This window comes from Equus quagga, chromosome 16 (assembly GCF_021613505.1).
Source record: "Equus quagga isolate Etosha38 chromosome 16, UCLA_HA_Equagga_1.0, whole genome shotgun sequence".
NCBI lineage: Eukaryota > Metazoa > Chordata > Mammalia > Perissodactyla > Equidae > Equus > Equus quagga.
This window is the reverse complement of record NC_060282.1, coordinates 31,223,970-31,245,376: the sequence shown is the minus strand read 5'-3', so window position 1 is coordinate 31,245,376 and position 21,407 is coordinate 31,223,970. Positions and strand designations below refer to the sequence as shown.

General features: G+C 37.2%; 1 protein-coding gene across 1 annotated transcript in view; it reads right to left on the bottom strand.

The window, feature by feature from the left end:
* Positions 1–4,270: 4,270 nt before the first annotated feature.
* The window catches only part of RSPO2 (R-spondin 2), a 146,417-nt gene continuing 129,280 nt past the window's right edge, over positions 4,271–21,407 (bottom strand). Inside the window, exon 6 of the mRNA XM_046642659.1 lies at positions 4,271–4,386. Within this exon, the coding sequence (XP_046498615.1) occupies positions 4,271–4,386 (116 nt within the window). The remainder of the gene's footprint in view (positions 4,387–21,407) is intronic.

Below are 21,407 nucleotides of genomic sequence, written 5' to 3'. Positions count from 1 at the left end.
GATGCCGGAGGTTGGAAGGTAGAGAGAAGTCAGGATATTTCTTCCTCTCTTACTTTGCCTCAGGAAACATTTCTCACAGTGACCAGATCTTTTCCAAGATTTCAGCTCCCATCAGACAAGCTTTGTCCTTGGTTCCAGCTTCCTCAGTGGTCATAGCTCTAGCTTCAGCTATTGTTCTAGCTGGGTGGTTTTGCCTTGTGGATTCTGGAAACTCCACCTATTGCTGTTATCCCTCTTGCCCTAGGGATGATAGTGACTTCCTACTGTTGCTAATCTTTGGATTGTCTTGCAATCCCCATGTTATGTTCTTGTCTCATTTATCAACTGTGTAACCAAATCCCAGCATTAAATTCCCTGTTAAATTCTTGACCAGATCCTGACTAATACAGTAATATATTCAGTTTTAGATCCATTGAGCTTGAGAAAGTGTGGGGCTCCCTGGTCAAGATATTTAGTAGAGGCTTGGAAATAGTTACCAAAGACCTAGAGACAGATGAGTGTGGAAGTCAACAACATGCAGGTGGAATTTGAAGATGTAAAGTTAGATTTCCCAGGCAGAATGAGGAGATGAAGAGATCAAACCAAAAAGATTAAATAGTAGGCTAACCCCTGAAAAAAATCAATGTTTTTAATTTAAGCCAAGAAAGAACTTGAAGACTGAAAAGGAGTGGCCAGAGAAGCAGAAAAGCCAGGTTAGGAATGTCACAGAAGTCAAATGAGTGATCAATTTTCTAAAGACAGAACAACAGTGTTAAACTTGGTGGAAATAGCAGATAGGACACATACAAAAGGATCCAGGCAAATAAGACAAACATCTTCCTTGTATTTAGCAAGAGGAGCGTCATTGCTACTTTTGTCAGAACAATTACAATGTAGTCGGGGAAAGAAACAAGATTATGAAGAGTTAAGACACAGATGAAAATGGGAGAAGCCAGCAATGAATGTAAGTTACTCTTTCAAGAAATTAGACAATGAAGATCTTGAAAGAAAGAGTTACCTTAAGTCAGAGGGAGAGGAAGGGCTGAGGAAATGAAAGGAGTGGCTACTGAAGATCCCACAAAAGTAAGAGGAAATGGGATCAAACATATAGTGGAATGGTTATTCCTCCTGAAGAGGGAGGGTGATGAGGTTAATTAAGATATAGATACATTTACGTTAATTAAGATATAGATACATTTACAAGGTGTCTAATTGTGCCTTTTCTAACTTGCTATTATCAAGTAGTATCCACTGTGCACAAATGTCTCTAAAATGAACAGAAGTATTATTCACTTTTCTTTTGCTCTCCTACTCACAGCTCCCTTTTAAAGCAAAAAAGAAAAAAAAGTTGGAGTCACCCATCACCTTTATATGAATCACACGCTTGAGGCTGTGTTAACTTTTCTCCAAATGTCTCTAGCAAAGCATGAAAATTCCATGTTTGTAATGACTGATACTAGCATTTTGAAAAAGAACAGACATATTCATAAAATTGGCTTTTCCTGAGTGCTGATCTGTCGAATTTTTTTTCTCGTGATGAGGACACTTAAGCTTTATTCTCTTAGAAACTTTCAGATGTCGAATACAATATTAAGTGCAGTCACTATGCTGTACATCTCATCCCCAAGACATTTATTAACTGGGAAGTTTGTACCTTTTGGCCCTCTTCACTCATTTCACTCACCCCCCCCGCCCCCACTCAAACTTCTTAATTGACAAAGTTGTCCCATTGTTTACTTTTCCAGATGCTACCTGAAAATATTAAGAAAACCAGTTCCATATATTCTATTTACACACATTGTATGAAGTATTGGAACGGTATAACTATTTGTGGAAAACTGTCAGTTCTTCATATAATTACCCTGAGGCTGTAAACTACACAGTAGTACGCGTCTTTGTTGTGTATTTGCTCATAACTAGGAGGCTCAGAAATCAAGTAGTGTAAATCAGTTCCCATAAGGATAATATAATATCCAGGCATCAAGCAATGGGTTGAAGAAAACTGATGCCTTCATAAATATATTCTATTTTGTTGATACGGAGAAATGAATAGTGTTGAAATAGTTTGGATAACCAAGGACAGAGGTAAGAACTTGTGTAATGCTTAGTATATACCATGCTGTGTTGACCATATTTCACATATTTACCTAATTTAATCCTTAAAACACAACCCTATATATATTTTACTTAATTTGGTCCTTAAAACAGCCCTTTAGGTAGAAAATATTGTTATCTCCATTTCACAGATGAGGAAATAGACCTAGAAAGATAGTCTAGAATGTGACTCCAGCAGTCTGGCTCTGAAATCCCCATTCATACCCACCACACTATAGAGTGTAATTTACAGCTAAACTAGTTAGTGTCCCAGATGTACTTACCAACATAGGTTTTAAGGGTATTTTTCTGCTTTTTTTTTTTAAGGACCATTATTTGAGGGTAGAGTTGTTATAGTATTTTTTCCTAAATGTATATCCAAAGAAAAGAATTTCCACAAAAAATAATTTTGAAGTTTTTTAATGCATGAAAAGAACATCCCAGAAACAGAACAGGTATTGACTTATTAATGATGAAGCACTATATAAAGGAGCCCCCTCCCCACTTAGTAAAGAGGAATATAATGTAAATAGACATGAAAGAAGATGATCACTTTAGGATTAAACGCAAACCCCAAAGTTGTATACAACATTCATATATGGCTTATTATCTTATAGCAATATTTTCATAATGATGTATATGACATTTATACTTATTGGTAAGATGCTTCTGACTCAAAAGTTAAACAAAAGTGCTAAAGAGGTAGTTTTGCCAATGCAAGGTGAGAAAAAGGCTTTACCTTGCTTTGTTTTTTTTCCTCAAAAATCTGTAACCATTTCTTTTTGTTCTGATTCTCTTCTGGATCAGCCAGGAAGATAATGATGCTTTCAGAAGAAGCCAATTCAAAACCCTCTAAGAACTGATTCCCCCAAGTGGACAAGGATGGTGTTGAAACTACTCTACGTGTCCTTAAAAGGCTCCGTAGTTTCCTCTCTCAGTCTTGGATATGAAATAGATTCTGACTCAAAGGAGATCTGTTAAGATCTGACCAGCAGTTGGAGGAATTCATCCTGTTTTCTCCTCGAATTCTATGCATGGTCTGACGATGGTAACTGCTACAGTGACCTAAGGATATAGGTAAGTACTCCCTGTCATTGTAAGTCAGAGACAGCTTTAAAGACAAAAAATATATATATAAATTGAAGTTTGAAATAAGAATTTGAAAAACCCTCTAGCTGGCCTCTGAAATTGCATGATGAGTACTACAAGTGGCCACACATAATTCCTCATGTTTTTAGGCGTCACAAAGTCATCACATCTTCGATTCTAAGGGAGTTTTGGCTTCTGACTGCCAGATGCCACATGTTGCTTTATCTGTGCGAGCTGACATGGAGTGGGGGAGGTCTGCTGATATTCAGATTCTTTGACACCAGTCATCTGACCCTATGTACAAACTAGCTTATCCTATCCTTACAATGAGAAATAAGCCCACAAAGAAAAGAAAAGTTAAGTTTCAGGGGGCAAGAAAATATTTGTCAACTTGCAAAACTAGAACAGTCATTTACTGGACAATGGTTAGGAACCACTAGAAACAAAGTGACATAATATTAATCAGGTATGACGTTACACATAAGAAAGCATAAATATACAGTAAATAAGAGGTTTATATGTAGCCCCAGCAGAATATGTACACGTTAGAGCTGCTGTGAAACTGAGCAGGAATTCCTGTAGCATATCCCCAGCTAAAAGCAGTTTCATCACACAACAGTGTGAAGGTGACAGATGCTGAGAATGACAGGTGGTAACACTAAGTAGATATCCACATAGATTTATCCTGGAAAATGCACAATGTGAGAAATAAAGGGCACAAGTGAAGAGCGCTTTGCCTGCTGAGCTTCTTCTTTCCCATAAAGATGCATGAGTCTGTTCTCCAGTGGTGCTCTGCAGCCTCGCACCTCTTGCCTCTCTGTGGTGCCAGGACCTCTCGGCGCACATCGAGCCAAGTCACATGCTGTACGCTTCCTCCTGCTTCCACTGATTCAGGTCAGGAACTCCTGCCACCAGTCTCCAGATGCAAATCAAAGCATAAATAACAGAGACCACGCTTGTGGCTCCTCCTTTCACAATGTTACTGGGAACAGTGACTGGTCCGAGCAGCACAAATGCCACACACCAGTGTCTGGAAGTGGAGAGCAGCTTTGTGCACTTTTGCAAAAACACCCCCCCACACCCAAATCCACCCTCTGTGTCTTTTATCTTACTGATTAGCCCTGTCTGTAGCTAGGAAGACGCTGTGTTGCTCCTGGGCTCTTTCTATCAGCTTCCTCTTCTTTTTCTTGTTCTTCTTCTCCTTTGCCTTGGGTGCCCTCTTCCCTACAACAGGGAAAGAGAAAGAAATGAAGACATGTCAGAAAAGGCTCTTTCTCTAGCAAAGAAAACACAAAACATTAAGAGTTTTACACAAAGCCCATCTGGAAAACATCACCTATGGAAAAAGCAGCCTCAAAGAGAAAATTGTTCACATTAATTTTGACGGAATAATAATAATTTACTAAATTGGATATGCTGTCTAAAGCAGAGACTGATCTTCCTGTTATAGGGAACTGGCATATTTAAAAACCTCCCAGCGGCCTGATCAGTCTTGCAAATATCATCCTGCCACAAAAATTCCATTTATCCCCTCCGACTTTTAACAATGCTACCCTTTACTAGACATCTTTACATCTTTCTACTGCTCCACATGTCAGTGGGTCGAAAGAAAATAAGCATTTATCTACAGTAAATATACCAGAAGTTTCAAACTCCCCTCTCCCTGCCCCATGGGAGAAAAAAATGTCTTGCTTTTAACATTATTCCCCCCATGTTCTCCAAAGACCAATATACGAAATGACATATGTGGAATACTTCTTTACTTTCTACAAAAATTCACGAGGACTTCATTCATTATGTGGCTTATGGCTTCTTATACAAATCCCCCAGACAAGTTGTTCTTATTATTAATTGAGAGTGAGAAAAATGCTTGTTTCTGAAGAACTGGTGGTATGTGTCTTACTGCCAGGAAATCAAACCACGTTATTTCTCCTCTTTGCCTTACACACTAGGAAGCCCAGACCACGGGCTAAACGGGTGAGGTTTTCCTCTATCAGATTTTAGATAGTTTTCCCTTTGCCTCTGCTATACTTTACTTCTTCCATCTTGTGGTTATGATTTATAGTTTTTATAAGGTCTCAATGTTTCTTTGCAAGCATGTATATATAAGATTGTGAGAAAATGAGAATAAGGAACATAGGCATTTGCTTTAGGTCCATTGCTCTCTCTGAGTTCTAAACACATAGGAATCATGGGATTTTTAGAATTGAAAAGAGCTTTAAAGGTCACCTACATTTTACAGAAAGTCAGTCATCACCATACACCTTCAGTACGGGAAGGTTCTCCCCCAGACTAGAAATTTCAAATCCTATTCTTCCTCTCCTACCTGCCCTTCTTCCGAATTTATCATGTAGTTCTACAAAACTTCAGTTTTCTCTTCCTGTGAGGTATAGCTATTAGACACTGTAGTAATCAATACGACAAATAGAACATTCAGTGCTAATCCATGCTTTCCAGCCTCCCCCATACCTAAGAAACTCAACATCCAAGACCCTTTCATTACAGAGACATAGATGGCCAGCTTTTCAATCCAGACGATGGAGAAAGTGGCTGATATAAGAAATGAAAAAGAAACAGATAAATGGCTTTGGAAACCAGGGTATACTAGATTAAGAGAGACTATGAGATTTCTAAATAAGGGAGGTGTTCCCCGTTTCCACTCTTTCTCATCAGGAAGTATCCATTTTGTTTGAGGTGGAAAACAGTCTCACTCAAGACTGTAGCACATGGTTGGCACACAGCTGATGTTCAAGAAATGTTTGAGGGGTAAAACTATCACAAGAAAAAATATAAAAAATAACATTTTTAATAGGACACTACAGTGAAATAATCACAATGTGATCATGCCCTCATATTAAATTATGAAGGCCCTTTAAGTTAACTTCTGGTTCTTGTTAAATTCTGGCATTAATGTTATAATGGCATTTTGCCATCTTTAAACATAGGTATAATCTTACTCAGTGAAACGTTAGTCCAAGCCATCATTAATCAAAGAAGCTGTAAAGTTACAACTACTCAGCAACATTATATCTAATGATGAGACACATATAATGAGGGAAGAGGAATGAAATACTTAACATAAAATAGCATGTTTAAAAAGAAGCTTCAATTATAAAGTTTTATGAAGAAAGTTCTTAGTTCTATATTTTCTTTAAACAAACGAAAGTTCCTTAGTTAAAAAAATTCATTACTGACCACATTGTAAAAATTAATTTAGTTTATGTTTAATTTATTTAAAGCCTGAAGTTTAAGAGCAAATGGAACTTAAGTGAATGGAAAAATAATGCTAATATTAATAAATTTTAAAATATGTTAAGATAAAACATATACTGGATATATGTTACTTAAAGAAAGCTTTTCACATTCACAGCCTCAATTCTTCATACAAATTATGTAGTTGAAAGTTAAATGTACGTTACTCTAACAGCAAATCCACGCTAAATGAATGGAAACTCATTTTAAAAGGGTCAATTTTATGTCATTTACCTATTATTCTGATATAACTGTCAGTATCAAAGAGTCTTTGGGTTTGCTGGCTGATAATATTGTGTGATAGGGAAGTTATTAAATATTTACATAAAGTAGTTCATATTGTGGCCAAAAATTCAGTAATGCTTCTGCAAACTTATTTTATATGAAATAAGTTTTCAAATTGTATGATTATCCCATCGGCAATAAGTTACATGGTACTGGTTCCAACTAAAGATGTTTTGGGAGACCTAATTACAACCCTAAAAATTTTCCTCAGAAGTCTCTTTTGAATGACATCTCTATGCTATTGGTTCATTGCTTGGTTTTGGTTTTGGTCAGCCCCATTTCTCATGTAGGATATATTGCAAATACCAAAGAATTAAGATGGTTAGCCAAGATTTGACCACGGATAGGCCTAAATTAACTGAAAATATTTTGTGGTCCACAGTAGGTTTTTTTGACTTTAAGCCCAACTCAAAGTAATAAAAGAATATTAAAACATAACCTAAGAGAAGGTATAAAAAGGATCTTGTACATACTTTCTTCTCAACTCTAAGATTTTTCAAACATAGGAAATTAATCATAAGGATTAAAGCTAACAAAAAAATCTGTTTTTGTCTATGTATTTGAAAAGAAGTTATATTGGACATACAAGCATGCTAATTTACATTTCCACTTAACCTCTTTACATCTGTGGATATGAGATTAGACTTGGAGAATGACTTCCAAACTTTCACCCTGTACAGGAAGCATTTAAACGCAAGTATGATGCCAGCCACCCAAAGAGTAATTCAACTCATCGATTTAACTTTCTTACTTTTTAGTTCACAAGACTTGGAAAATATAGTGCCCAAGATCAGCAGAAAAGATTTGAGTTTAATGACAAATTCTGCATATCTTTGTCCTGCATGCTTTAAGAATGCAGCAGCTATGACAAATCACTATTGAGTGAATCTGATCTACAGAGCAAATCTTTTCAGCATTGTTCTACAGATGCAAGATGACAACTGGCCCAGATACTACTGTTGTTAAGGAAAGCAATGCAGTTTAATAGAGAAAGGCCTCCTCAGGGAGGAAGGAAAGCTGGTAGGTAGGCACAATCTTATAACTCAGATGTCTAGTAAGACATTATACTCATGACTCTGTTTTTACATTTATAGACTGAAGATGCTACAATCAACTTTCACTAGAAAGTTATGAAACACTGTATGAAAACGTTGTGTTCCTAGGGTGAAAGCCGTGTAAAATATCACTAGCAAGACAAGATTATCATCGAAATGAACAAAGTCAGAAAGATACTATCAAAGCCACACTCTGACCAACATAATTACATTGACTTGCACACATGTGGAAATGGTCCAACAGGATAACCTATCAACTCTTCTACAGAGAAAGGTGAACAGTCCCTTACGGAAATACTCCTAACATGCAGCTGTAGATTACTGCTATTAGACTTAGAAATAGGAGAGATTATTTTGAACTAAGATATCAGGCAGACTCACAAATTACATGAAGCTGTGAAAATACTGACTCCACAGCCAGTCAGACGTGAATTTCATTCTTTCACAAGTTCCCAAATTCAAGGAAGGTCTTCAAATGGTTTCTACCGTTACTAGGTTTAGGTAAGAGTCTTTTCATCATTGGAACAATGGTTCTTGTACATCCATCATTAAGTTACAAAGGTTGTCTAGGGTTTTCATAATGATTACTAAGAGTTTTGAGGAAGACTTTCTAATGACAAATACAATGAAAGGAAATTGAAGAAAAAAATGCAGTAGCTGTGACTATCACAAAAGATAAAAGCTTCTCTCTCTCTCTGTCCTCCTCTCCCTCCACACACACTGGGGAAAACAAGCCACAATTATGACAGATGTAATTAACTGTAGTTACCATTGTTATAACCACAATTATGATGACAAAGGGAATCACCTGAAACCAAGACCAATTTCTATTGAATTTTAATGGTAAGTTTGTGATGCTAAGTTGAAACCTGGGCTTCACTGTATTTATGAAATTCACCACGGAGACTTGGGGATCACCTCAGAGAGACTCAGTCATCCTTAAAACAGCTAAATCTGAGGGACAAGAAGCCCATGTAATCACCAACCCGATGAATCTTGCCATACTTCAGAGGACATGCTGGAGGCAGAACACAAAAAGATCGCTTCCACATCTAAAGTCACAAAGATTCACTTGTAGACAATGAATAGCAACGGGACTATTTCTTTTTTTCATATGGGCAACTTGAGTTTGCCCAAGAATGAGTAGCAACAGAGATTGATTTATTTAAGAGTGATGGATGATTCTCTGAAAAAATGCCAGCTGGTTCCTAAAACATTTTAAAAGCTCATATAGACAAAAGACCTAAATACAATTCATAATGGAAATAAAAACAGTTAATAAATATATTAAACAATCAAATCTCACTTACAATTAAAACTGCCAAATAAAATGAGTTGCTGTTACAAAGATTCTTAAAAGAGAAAATATCTAAAGCTAGTGAGAACGTGGTAAGACAGACATCAGGATGCATTATGAGAGCATAACATTGATACAGCCTTTCTGAAAAGCCATCTGGCAATGTGTACAAAAGCATTAAAAATATTCCTAACTTTTGACTCAGATCTAGGAATCTATCCTAGGAAAATAATCTAAACTTGGACAGAGATTTATGCATAGAGATGTTTACTATAATTCTGAAAAAATCTGTAAATTACCTAAATGCCCTACTACAATTTTTCATGACTTCTTCTTTTTATGATTACTGAAGCAATAAAGTATTTTGTATTTTAAGGCCACAGCAATTAAATTTATTCCCAATAATAATTGCATGTCCCTAAAACTTATCATAAATAGGTATAAGAAAACACCTGTAATACAAAAGCATTCCCAGTGTGGTGGTAAGCAGATCCTTTAGTGGCACAGTCAATCATAATTGGATCTAAGATATAAAAGCTTAAGAACTGCTAAACTACCTAAACACTTCAGACGTTAAGAATGGATTAGCTCATGAAGCTTCTTTAATCTAGAAAGGAGTCCCAGTGGACAAATATGATGAGCGCTAAGGGATCCACCATAGCATATCCTACATAGTCTAAGATAAAAATCTCCCCATTGTACATAACAGTTCAGAATAACATATTGATGGTTATTTATTTACATAAGCTGAGAGTCAGAGTACAGAGTTAGTTAGAATGAGTAAAGCAAATGGATCAATTTTGGCTCCTTATTTATAGTGCAAAGTTCAAATTATTTTTTTAGATATAATACTCTTTCCACTAAAAACATTTCACCAATAGATAGATGTCTTTGGAAAGGACTGGGAAATCCTTCAATGGTTGTTTCCTGACTGTGATCAAATTTTCTTTGAGAAAAAATTAATCTCGAGACAAACCAATAACTTTTAAAGTGTTGAAAAATAATAAACCACCTACTAAGGGGACCTTACTGGGCATCTTGAATTTCAAGTTATAACTTGAAAAACTTCCAAGTGGTTACTTAGTCATTTCATCTTTATAAAAGAGCACATGCTGGGTATGGAGAACAGACTGGTGGTTACCAGAGGGGAAGGAGGTGGAGGCGGAGCCAAAGGGGTAAAGGGGCACAAGCTTATGGTGATGGATGGAAACTAGACTTTTGGTGGTGAACATGATGCAGTCTACACAGAAGTTGAAGTATAATGATGTACACCTGAAATTTATATAATATTATGAACCAATGTGACCTCAACAAAAAAAAAAGAGGGTGTGTGCTTCAAAAATCTATATACAATCTGAAGATAAGTTACAAATAGTTGTTCGTCTTACAAGCCTATTGGTGGAGAGTGACAAGCATTCAAAATCAAAAATAACTGACAAATGTACTCCGTTAAACATACAAACATGAAAATCATTCAGAATTCAGAATACTTACTACCTAAGAATATTTATGCTAATTTGTAAAAAACTAATTCAACAAGCCAAATTCTGATTTTGGGATACTGTTCTATTTGTCAAAGTTTGCCATATTTTTAATTGTCAAAAGAATATGAAACAGCTTCCTTTAAGACTTCTCAATTCTTCTTATGTAAGGCATTTTATTAAGCGTGAAGTCTGTTACCTATTTTGCTGAAAGGAAGTCCCGTTTGGTTTTAAAATCTTGTTTCATGTTCAAAATGATGAAAATGGAAGAAAAGCTAGTCCTGAAGATCACCTGAGCCTTTATGAATCATGTCATCACTGAGAGTTCCTGTACGTGGTATTTCAAAATTTCCTCATTTTATATCTCTGAGGAAAATCATTCTTCTTCAGGTGTATAATGCGACTTCTAAAAGGGCAATGAGCTATTTCCCAAGCTCCTACCTGCCAACTCATTTAAAGTGATAAGAATTACAGAAAAGTAATTCAAACGAGATCTGGGTTTGTTCCACGTAACGTTGGTCTCTCCAGTTGATTTGTTTAGCTTAAGCTCTTAGACACCTGGTACCTCAAACCAGAAAAAAAAGGAAAATCAGTCCAAAGGCAATATTCTATGGAGTTTAAGTCAGAGAATAAACAAACAAGGAGAGATGCTTTCAAAACTAAAGATATTTTCATAAATACTTTAGGTTTATTGTAAAGACAAAGAGTTTCAGAGTCATGGAGACTAAAACTTTCCACAATTTCGCTGGTGTGAGAAAATAAATACACAATTCTACCACAAGGGGGCAATAATTCACTTTTACTGTAAGAATAGCTCTGATTTTTTAAAAAATGTACAAGAGAGTTTTGGGGCTCTAACTTCTTAAATACTTTCTTTTAATCCCAATTGGAGGCCTTTTTTTTTTTCCTTTCTAGCTAAGGTGAGTTCTGTAGTGGACTAAACAGTAGGTAGCAAGGCGCAAGCGCAATACAGGGAAAAATGTAATTACATTGCTGTTAAAAAGATGTTTGAGGGTAAAGGAGGGCAAAAAGAGAAGCAAAGTAAGATAAATTTGCTATTCAAACAGTGAGTTAGGGGAAAAAAACATTATTCACAAACCCAGGTTTGCCATTTTATTATAGGGAAGTTAACATCAACTACCTGCAAAGAACAGATCCTTTTTGGGGGGGTCTCATTTATAAGAATAGAGTTGTAAAACTAAAAATGATCTTCACTATCTTCTGGTCCAGGGAGTGCACAGACTTAATATCAAGTACGACAGCTGATAGTTAGATGGTGATTCCTGACAAAGGGTTCTGATCGAGTTGGCCATATTGAGGAGGGGGAGAGACAGCGAGTATACCAGACACTCATTGTCTCTGCTCTAGTCCAGCTCTGCTGTATGGTTTAGATCAGCAGCAAGCGAGGCACAGAGGAACTAGAGCGACCTACCCAAGTTCCAACAGCCGATTAGCAGAACCGGACTTGGAACCAGTTCTCAATGTCTCTCTCTCTCTTATGTATTTTTATAGCTTTCAAGGTCATTGGATAAGGACATAGTTATAGAGTTACAAACACACTAGAAGACAACTAATATTACTCTAACCTAGTTCTATGGGAAAAGTCATTGGCCTCATAATAACTGTGAAACCCCTTTATGAACTGCATAAATAACAACTTAGCTGTAACCTAGACTTTCTGTAAATTGACACTTCATCGATTCACGGCTTATTCTTTTTCTTACCTTTTAGCAACATGCAATCTAGAAAGTTTTCTACATAGGGTTAATGCGACGGTGGACATTCCTAATATGTACCATGCACTGTAAGCACTTTATACACATTCTCATCTAACTGAGTATCATGAAAAAATTTAAGTACTCAAACTGTTCTGCCAGAACGTTGTGCAGTCACGCACCCTAAATTGACTCAGAATAAATAAAATTTGCAGTAAACTATCAGGCTCATTTGGCATTCCTAAATTAAGTCAGAAAAACATCAGGTTTTGCAGAGAAAATGATACAACTCATTTCATTTGATTAGGAGCAATGGGATAACCAGAGAAGTATTTCAAGTTCCTCCATAGCTGACTTCATACTATAACAGAGGGTTCCTTTTAAGATAATTCCATTAGAATAAAAGGATTTAATCCCTTCTTCTTGGTCTTCAATCAATAACCATTAACTAAATGAAAAAAAAAGTCCAAGAAATGATATTTAGGACTATCGTCATATGGCAAGCATTTATTTAATTTGGATTCAACACAATTTCTATGGAACTTGAGGACACACCTACAAGTGAAAAGAAAGTTAGTAATGGTTTCAATGTGTTAGCTATGTCAGAGCATGGGTTATCAGTCCAACATTGCAGCTCACCTAAGCGGCAGGCCTGACGTAGACAGTCAACACAGGATGTGAGGGGATGAATGTTCCATGAAGGACCATAAATGCATTCCCCTCTCTGCAACCTTGTAGAACTTTGGATCTCTCTCATTAAAAAATTTACCCTCTTCTGTTGTAATTTTGTGTTTGCTTATGTATGATGACTATTAGTTTGTGAATAATTACAAATAGCTACAATTTAATGCCAACATGTGCCATAGATTCATGGTTGAAGTCTTTCCAGAAATCACGTTACCAATAGTCACTCAAACTTGATGAATAAGGGGAGTTAAAGCAAAGATATATGGACTAGATTTAAACACTCAATGTGGTCAGGAACCAAAGCCGTACGGTCTTTGTCATCCATCAGAGAACGAACTCTCTTGCTCTTCCTGGGCTCCCACATAGCTTCTGCCCTCAACTTTAGCTTACGCATGGTTTATGAAGGAGACCCTGGCCCTGAGTAAACCCACTGATCTTTCAGCTTACCTTCCCCTTATAACAGCCTCAGTCTCTTTTGCCTTAATTGCATATTTTCAAGAGAAGAATTCAACATGAATTGCTTCCCCTATGAGTTAAACCACAGAATCATGGATGCCTGGCCAGCCCATGGCTAGGTCACTCCCAGGTCTTGCCTAGAGGGGTGGGAGCAGTCATGTGACACTAGACTGGGCAAGCATCTAGGATACATGTTTAGAGCATGGGTTTGGGGGTCAGCCAGCCCTAAATTCAAAGCAGAGCTCTTCCTTTTATAAGCTGGTGACCTTGGACCAGTTACCTTCTTTTTCTAAAGCTTAGTTTCCTCATTTCTAAACTGATATCAATGGTACCCATCTCATCATTGCTGTGAAGGGTAAAGAAAATGTATGTAAAGTTCCAGATACTATACCTGGGACATAAATGCTAAATAAATTATAGCACCATATGAGGTACCTCACACGTGTTATTTCTAATCCCTACAACAACCCACAAGGTAAGCATTATTTCCATTTTGTCAGTGAGGAAATAGGTTTAGAGAAGTTAAGTAAATAGCTCAAAATCACATAGCTCGGCAGTGATTCAAACCAACATCTGGCAGATTCTGAAACCTGTACTCTTTCCACTATACTCTTTGGATCCCTTGTGCCCAGCAAAATGTCTTTGATCTCATAATCATTTAAATGGCGGCTGAACAAACAAATTAATAAGTAAATGCTAGGCTGAAGAAAGGCATCAACCTCCCCACCCAGTCCCTCACAATATTAGGGTTCCCTTGGGCCACATTAGCTCCCCAATGGGCTTGGCCTACAATCTATATTTTTCACGTTAATTATTCCCTGGGGTTAAGGCATTCAAAGTCTCAGTTTCTTGGGGTCAAGCAACACATTTAGCATTTCCAATTCAGTATCAACAATGTGCCCATGGCAAAACCCAAGGGAAGAAAACATTTCCTTTCCAGGTGGGAGTTGGAAGAAGTTTAGACCTGTGGTTCCAAAAGCCAGTTCACAGGCCACAGATAGCAGAATCCTCCAGGGAGCTTTTTGCTTGTTTGTTTAAACATAGGTTCCCTAGCCATACGCTGACTCTTGAAGGAAACTTTCAGGAGAGAAAACCTAGAATGTTTTTTAAGCTTCAGAGGTGATTCAGTGCAAAGTGAAGACTTACATGCCGGTCTAGAGCATAAAGCTCTGCTGAAAAGCATGTGGGCAGGTGAGAGGAAGGACTTTGGATGAGGATAAAGAAAAAGGCACTGAGCGAGAGGACTTCAAAATGAAAGTCAACTGCCTTCCCAATTGAGCTAAGAATCTAGCTTCCAAATTGTGAAATGAAGCAAACCTCTTTCTGCCTGGACTCTCTCCCCTAGCTTCTGTCTGTGGTGATTCCCCAAGAAGAAAGCAGCAGAGATCAAACTGTCCCTGCGTCGAGAGGAACGTGCACACCCAGACAAAGGACCACTTATCTTTATCTCAAGCCAAGCTGTTGCGGATCACTCATGTTATAGCAGATTCATTTCTCCTGTGGTTATATTCCAGAAACTTGCTTCACTCTATCTACAGAATCTCTCAAGTCATTCAATTAACAGGTTCTGTTGTGAAAGACAATCTACTTAGTTTGCAGAAATTCTTAAAAGTTGGACAAAAAAAGAAAACAAAATTGTAGTTGAAAAAATTTAAACTATTGTCAAGTTTGGAGCTTCTTCCTAACTAGGATACAGAGTTGGCACTTCAAAAATTGGAAAGAGGGGCTGGCCTGGTGGCACAGTGGTCAAGTTCACACGCTCTACTTTGGGTGCCTGGAATTTGCAGGTTCAGATCCCGGGCAAGGACCTACATACTGCTCACCAAGCCATGCTGTGGCAATGTCCCACATATAAAGTAGAGGAGGACTGGCACAGATGTTAGCTCAGGGACAATCTTCCTCAAGCAAAAAGAGGAAGATTGGCAACAGATGTTAGCTCCTTCTAAAAAAAAAAAGGGAAAGACAAGAAAAGTACCCCTCAGACCAGTTGACACAAATACCAGAGGTAATAAAATGTTATTAATTGTATTACAGAAAGAAGGAAGAATATTCCAAGTCTTTTTTCTTCTTTCAGAAATGTGCTATGTAGGAGTTTCTTCCAAACTATTAAATCATCATCATCATGCAGGTGTTAGCTGTGTGCAAGCACTAAGTGTTTTACAAATGTTAAGGCATTTCATGCTAAAAATATCCCTATGAAATACATACTATCTTTAGTCCCACTTTGCAAAGAGGAACCCGAGGATCAGAGAAATAAGGTAACCTAAAATGACACAGCCAGCAAGTGGTCAAGTTGGGATTTGAACTCAGGCAGTCTGGTCCCAAGGCTTACCCTCTTAACCATTATGCTATACTTTCTCTTATCACCTTTGTGGCATAATAAATGTGATCTCCTGAGAGGGAGGAGAGACAGGAGGAGGTGAGTGTTACACTCTTCCCTTTAATCATGGACTCCCACAAACCCTATGAAGAGGCCATTCATTTAAATGACCAGACTATTAAATTAATAAAATGGAGGCTGGGACCATCATTGATTTGATATAAGACAAGGATGAACAAGGGCATATTGTATTTGTTATTCTTGCAGGACAAGGAAAGTAAATATATATTTGCCAAAAATAAATAGTCTTTATCTACAATTAAAGACCAGATAAATGTTTTGGTCACTGTAGAATCTTTGTCACCTACCCGAGTAGCAGCAATGGATTTCAATTAGAGGAAAATTATTTGACAAGGAACTCTAAATAACATGTTCAACACACCTACTGATTACTACAGACATTACAGTCCTGAGGTTTCAAAAAGTCTGCAATCTTTCTGTTTTCTTGAATACTAATATCTTTGTCTGTCATTAGCAGATGTTAAATAAATCAGAACATGGTTAATTATGTTTTTTTTCCTACAAATATCCTAATGTTTAATAAAATGGGTTTGTTTCCCTTCAACTGACAATGGTATTTCACTATCTGGAAAAAATATAGAGACTTATTCATATAGTATAAACTAAAATCAAAGGAAGCTATTACACGTGTACACACACATACATACACACAATACATACCTGTAGTATTTCCCAAGTATTGCTTATTATCATGGTTATATTACTATGTTCTAATCAGTTTTATTTAACTTACGTGTTAAAGGAAAATATGAGACCCCAAAAGTTTATGAATCACATGAAAAAGTTTAAGATGTAATGGAAATGATTTAAAATGAATCATCACTGAATCAGATTATCTAGGAGGAGACTTGCATTCAAACTAGTATAATTTCAGTAAAGACATCACCTGGAGTTTGACAAGAAAAACTATATAAAGAATATCAGTGAGCTGTTCCTGTGTTACAAAAGACAAACTTCTCAGGATCTTAGCAGGGCAGACTCAAGGATCTGAGCTGAAACTTGAGCTAAATGGATCAGTGCAGTTGCAGTAAAAGTTAAAAATGTCTGTTAACAGTGAGTAGAAGGAACACTGAAGCTGAAGGAAGGAGCGCAAAGCTCTCAACATGCACTGTGCTTGAGTACTGCACCCCACTTGGCTTTCAACAGTTTAAGCTGGTATATCCAAATGAGGCACCAAAAATGAAAATGCTAAAAAAAAAAAAGGACTTTGTGGAAAGGCTACAGAGAATGCTTTCCCAAGAAACAAAGATGTCAATGGTCCCGGGATATGTAAAAGATTTTCTTTTAAAATTAGAACTGTTTTCTACCTTTCACTGTGTCGCTAATCAAAAATAGATAAAATTACAGCTACAAAGCTCTAACACAGCTATAACTCCTTTATCCATTAGGGAAGTTCGAGACTGAGTTACTGAGAACAGATGTGAAAAAGCTTTTCTGCTTTACCATTTGCAGAAATTAGGTAACCATTTTTCTGACAGTAGCTTGAATAGAACTCAGTCGGAAGAAAAGGAATGAATTAAGAAACTTCTGGAAATCGTTTCCAATCAGTTTGATTCTAATACAAAACAGACAAAATATGTGGGTGATAAATGTTAAAGATGATTAATACTTATATTTTGATACTTTTTAATGAAGTGATATATTTTTAAACTGCCTTAATGTGGTTTGCAAGTTTTCCTATAGAAACATTTAAAATTCCACCAAAATAATGCCCAACCCTCATGCTCTAAATGTCTTATTAAAACCTAAATTGATTCTAGCATAAACCAAGTCTTCCTTGAAAGACAACTGCAGCTATGTTTTAACGACCCTTCATTTAATCTTAAATTCTGGACCACTGACAGTTTCAGTAGCAATGAAGTAGGCCACCCTAAAAATTACCATGCACAACTTCTGAGATATATGTGTGAGTGTATTCATAAGTGCATGTATATCTAAAATATACCTCTCCATAGACTACATCTGGGCATATTGGTTTAGAGGATAGTTTACTCTCATGTAAATGTATATGTGTTCATCTTACGACATAAAATTACATTTTTTAGGATTATGATCAACAAATTACAAGTTTCTTTAAAAATAAGACTAAAACTTCTGGGGAATTAAAATTGTAAACTCAGCAAGAATTACAAAATTCCTATAAAAGTTTACCGCTTGTAGTTATAACCAATCAATGCTATTTTTCTGGCTCTGACAAAGAACATTTTGCACTAAACAGCAAAGTTTCTTTAGGGCTCCAGTTTTTACACTGTAAAATAAGGGGAAATAATTCCTATTAACTAAGGGCAGAGCATGACTTAAGATCTCTCTCCCACTTCCTGTGTTTATAAACAAAATATTGAAACAATAAAAAAACCTGGATGAGGGGAGTTGTATGGTGAGGGGGAGGAAGGGAGGGAGGGAGGAAGAGCTCATTAATTATTATGGCTACTATTCAACTCAAATACAAATTGGTCTAGGGGACCATTTTATAAATATCTTCTCATTTAGAAATCAGACACTGAGGTCACCCAATGACAGGTAAACATTTTATTCATGATAGGATATAATTTTTGAAGCCTTACTGTAACACTACTTATTAGAGCTTATAAGCTGGTATAAAGAGTGCTTTGTCATAGATCCTATCCTAAGAGTTTCCATTATGGAAACACCAAAGAGACTAAATCATAAGGAGGTTCTAAAAACAGGATTCTCTAGGGAAGTCTGCAATGGAGATGTTGCAAGAACAAAATGGTAAAATTTGGATCATATGCCATTTTGTTCTAAGCATTAAAGTTAAGGTTAAAAAAGACAGTAAGATGACTATAGGTGAATACTGGAAATTTGCTTAGATTTGAGGTGCTCTCATCACACACATGTAACTGTGAGAAGATATGCTCATTAGCTTGACTATAGTAATCATTTCATTAGTATATGTATATCAAATCATGTTGTACAGCTTAAATACATACAATTTAAAAACTAAAATAAAAAAGTGAAAATGGCCATTCGATTTGGTCACTAGGATGTCATCAACAACCTTAAAGAGTAGTTCAGCAATGCTGAGAGAGCAGAAACCAGACCAGCATGAGTAAGTCAGAGGCCATGAGGAAGTGAAGATGAAGGAGTGAGGCTTTCTAGAGATTCCAGTTCTAAGAAAGATGGAAGGGAAGGCAAGAGTTATTTAAGGATGGGAAAATCTGAGCTTATTGAAGACCGAGTAAAAGAACCAAACAGAGAGTGGGAGATGGTTTCTACTATGGCTAAAATGTGTCTGGCCACATTCACATTACCAAAAGGATGAAGAAAAAAGCAAAGAGAAGGAATTCTCTTAACACAAAAATGTATTAGCTACTTATCTGTAATTTTAGATTTGAGCCATAGAAACTATTTAATTCCTGTTTAATTCGTTCTGTATCTAGACTGCATGGAAATCCAGAAGACACAAACCTGTTTAATAACCTTCCTTGATTTCTAATTCCTTCTTCATACTGTCTTTCCTAGATTTCTTTACAAGGAAAAGCCAAAAACTTAATGCTCTTTCCATCAGGAAAAATTGAATAAATGTATTCTCTGTGCCAAATCTGATAATAAAAAATAAAATAAAAATAAAAGTAATATTTGAGCATAAATCCTTTTTGAAATTCATTCCATATAACTCCACAAAATGTACATTTCACACATTGATTGCACTGATTGATTGAAATACTGTGGCTTTTCCATTGAGTAATGAACGTTCCCCAGTGCCACCAAGATTTTATTTTAGAGGTAGATGTTAGATCAGTCCCCATTAAGGGTTATAAGAATGCATCCTGTCATGCAGGTAAAGAGTCCCTTCGCCAAGCGCTACTCCATGGGAATTTTATAGCCTGTCAATTACAATTAGTATATACCTAAATATATATACACATTTAAAATTAAGTGCAATAAGTTAAAATATGAAGTAGATGAAAAAATATTGAAGTATTTACATGTCTGGTTTAAGTGTAAAGTGGTACAACTTTTCTGAAAGGAGCTTTTCTCTCTTTTCTTCTGGGAATTTTATGGTTTCAGGTCTTATGTTTCAGTCTTTATTCCATTTTGAGTTAATTTTTAGTGGTGTAAGGTAGGGGCCCAAATTCATTCTTTTGTATGTGGATATTCCGTTGTCCTAACGCCATTTATTGAAGACACTTTCATTTCCCCATTGAGTATTCTAGGCTCCCTTGTTAAATAGTAGTTGACCACACATGTGTGGGTTTCTCTCTGGGCTCTCAATTCCATTCCATCGGTCTATGTGGCAGGAAGTGTGATGTCTCTAGCTCTGTCCTTTCTCAAGGTTGCTTGGCTATTCGAAGTTCTTTATGGTTCCACAAAATTTTAGGTTTGCTTTTTCCATTTCTGCGAAAAATGCCATTGGTATTTTGATAGAGAGGATTGCATTTAATCTATAGATGGCTTTCGGTAGCATGGACATTTTAACAATATTAACTCTTCTGATCCCTGAACATGAGATATCTTTTCATTTATTTGTGTCTCCTTCAATTTCTTTCATCCATGTCTTCTAGTTTTTGGCATATAGATCATTTACTTCCTTGGTTAAATTTATTCTTAAGTATTTTATTGGTTTTTATTCTATTATATATGGGATTGTTTTCTTTCTTTTTCCAATGGGTCATTATTAGTGTGCAGAAATGCAACTGATTTTTCTATGTTAATTTTGTATCCTGAAACTTTACTGAATTCGTTTATTAGGTATAATAGTTTTCTGGTGGAGTCTTTAGGATTTTCTATAAACAAGACCATGTCATCAGCAAACAAAGACAACTTTACTTCTCTTTCCCATTTGGATGCCTTTTATTTCTTTTTCTTGCCTCATTGCTCTGGCTAGGAATTCCAGTACCATGTTTAATAGGAGTGATGAGAGTGGGCACCCTTTCAGCTCAAGAAATGCATTGATGCTTGGTGGGTACTGTGGGGGGGTTGCAGAGGCTGCAAAGGCTGTTGAGGTCCTCAGTGGTGACTCTAGGTTCAGAGGCTGGGGACCAAGGTGGCAGGAATAGTGGCTGGAGCCAGTGGTACACACATACTCGGCTGCAGGGAGCCAGCTGTCTGGGTAGTGGCAGGAGCCAATTGCAAACACACACGTAGTGGTGGGAGCCACAGCAAGCAGCAAGGGCTGGAGCCACCAGCAGGTGCACTGGCAACTGCGGGGGCCCTGGCTGTCAGTGTGCACTACTATCACTGCTGGTTCTGGTCACTGGTGCCAAGCAGGGGAAGCCAGTGAAAGGAGTCAGGCTAGGGGCATGCAAGTACACAGCTGGAGGGACTAACCGCAGGTGAGTGCAGCGGTGCAGGCCAGTGACCAGAGACAGGGCCAGGTCAAGGTCCACACACAGCTGCAGGTGCCCCGGCTGTTGGCGTGTCCTCCTATGGCTATATGTTCTTTCCACTAGCATGCACATGGCAGGGGAGGCCAGTGATAGAGGCTGGGCCTGAGGCATACAGGTGTCCAGCTGCAGGGGCTAGCCACAGATGAGCTGAGTGGTGTAGGCCAGTGACAGGAGATAGGGCCAGATCCAGGACCACAAGCAGCTGTGGGGCCTTGGGTATTGGCACATACTTCCATGGCTGTAAGATCTTTTCACAGTGCACACA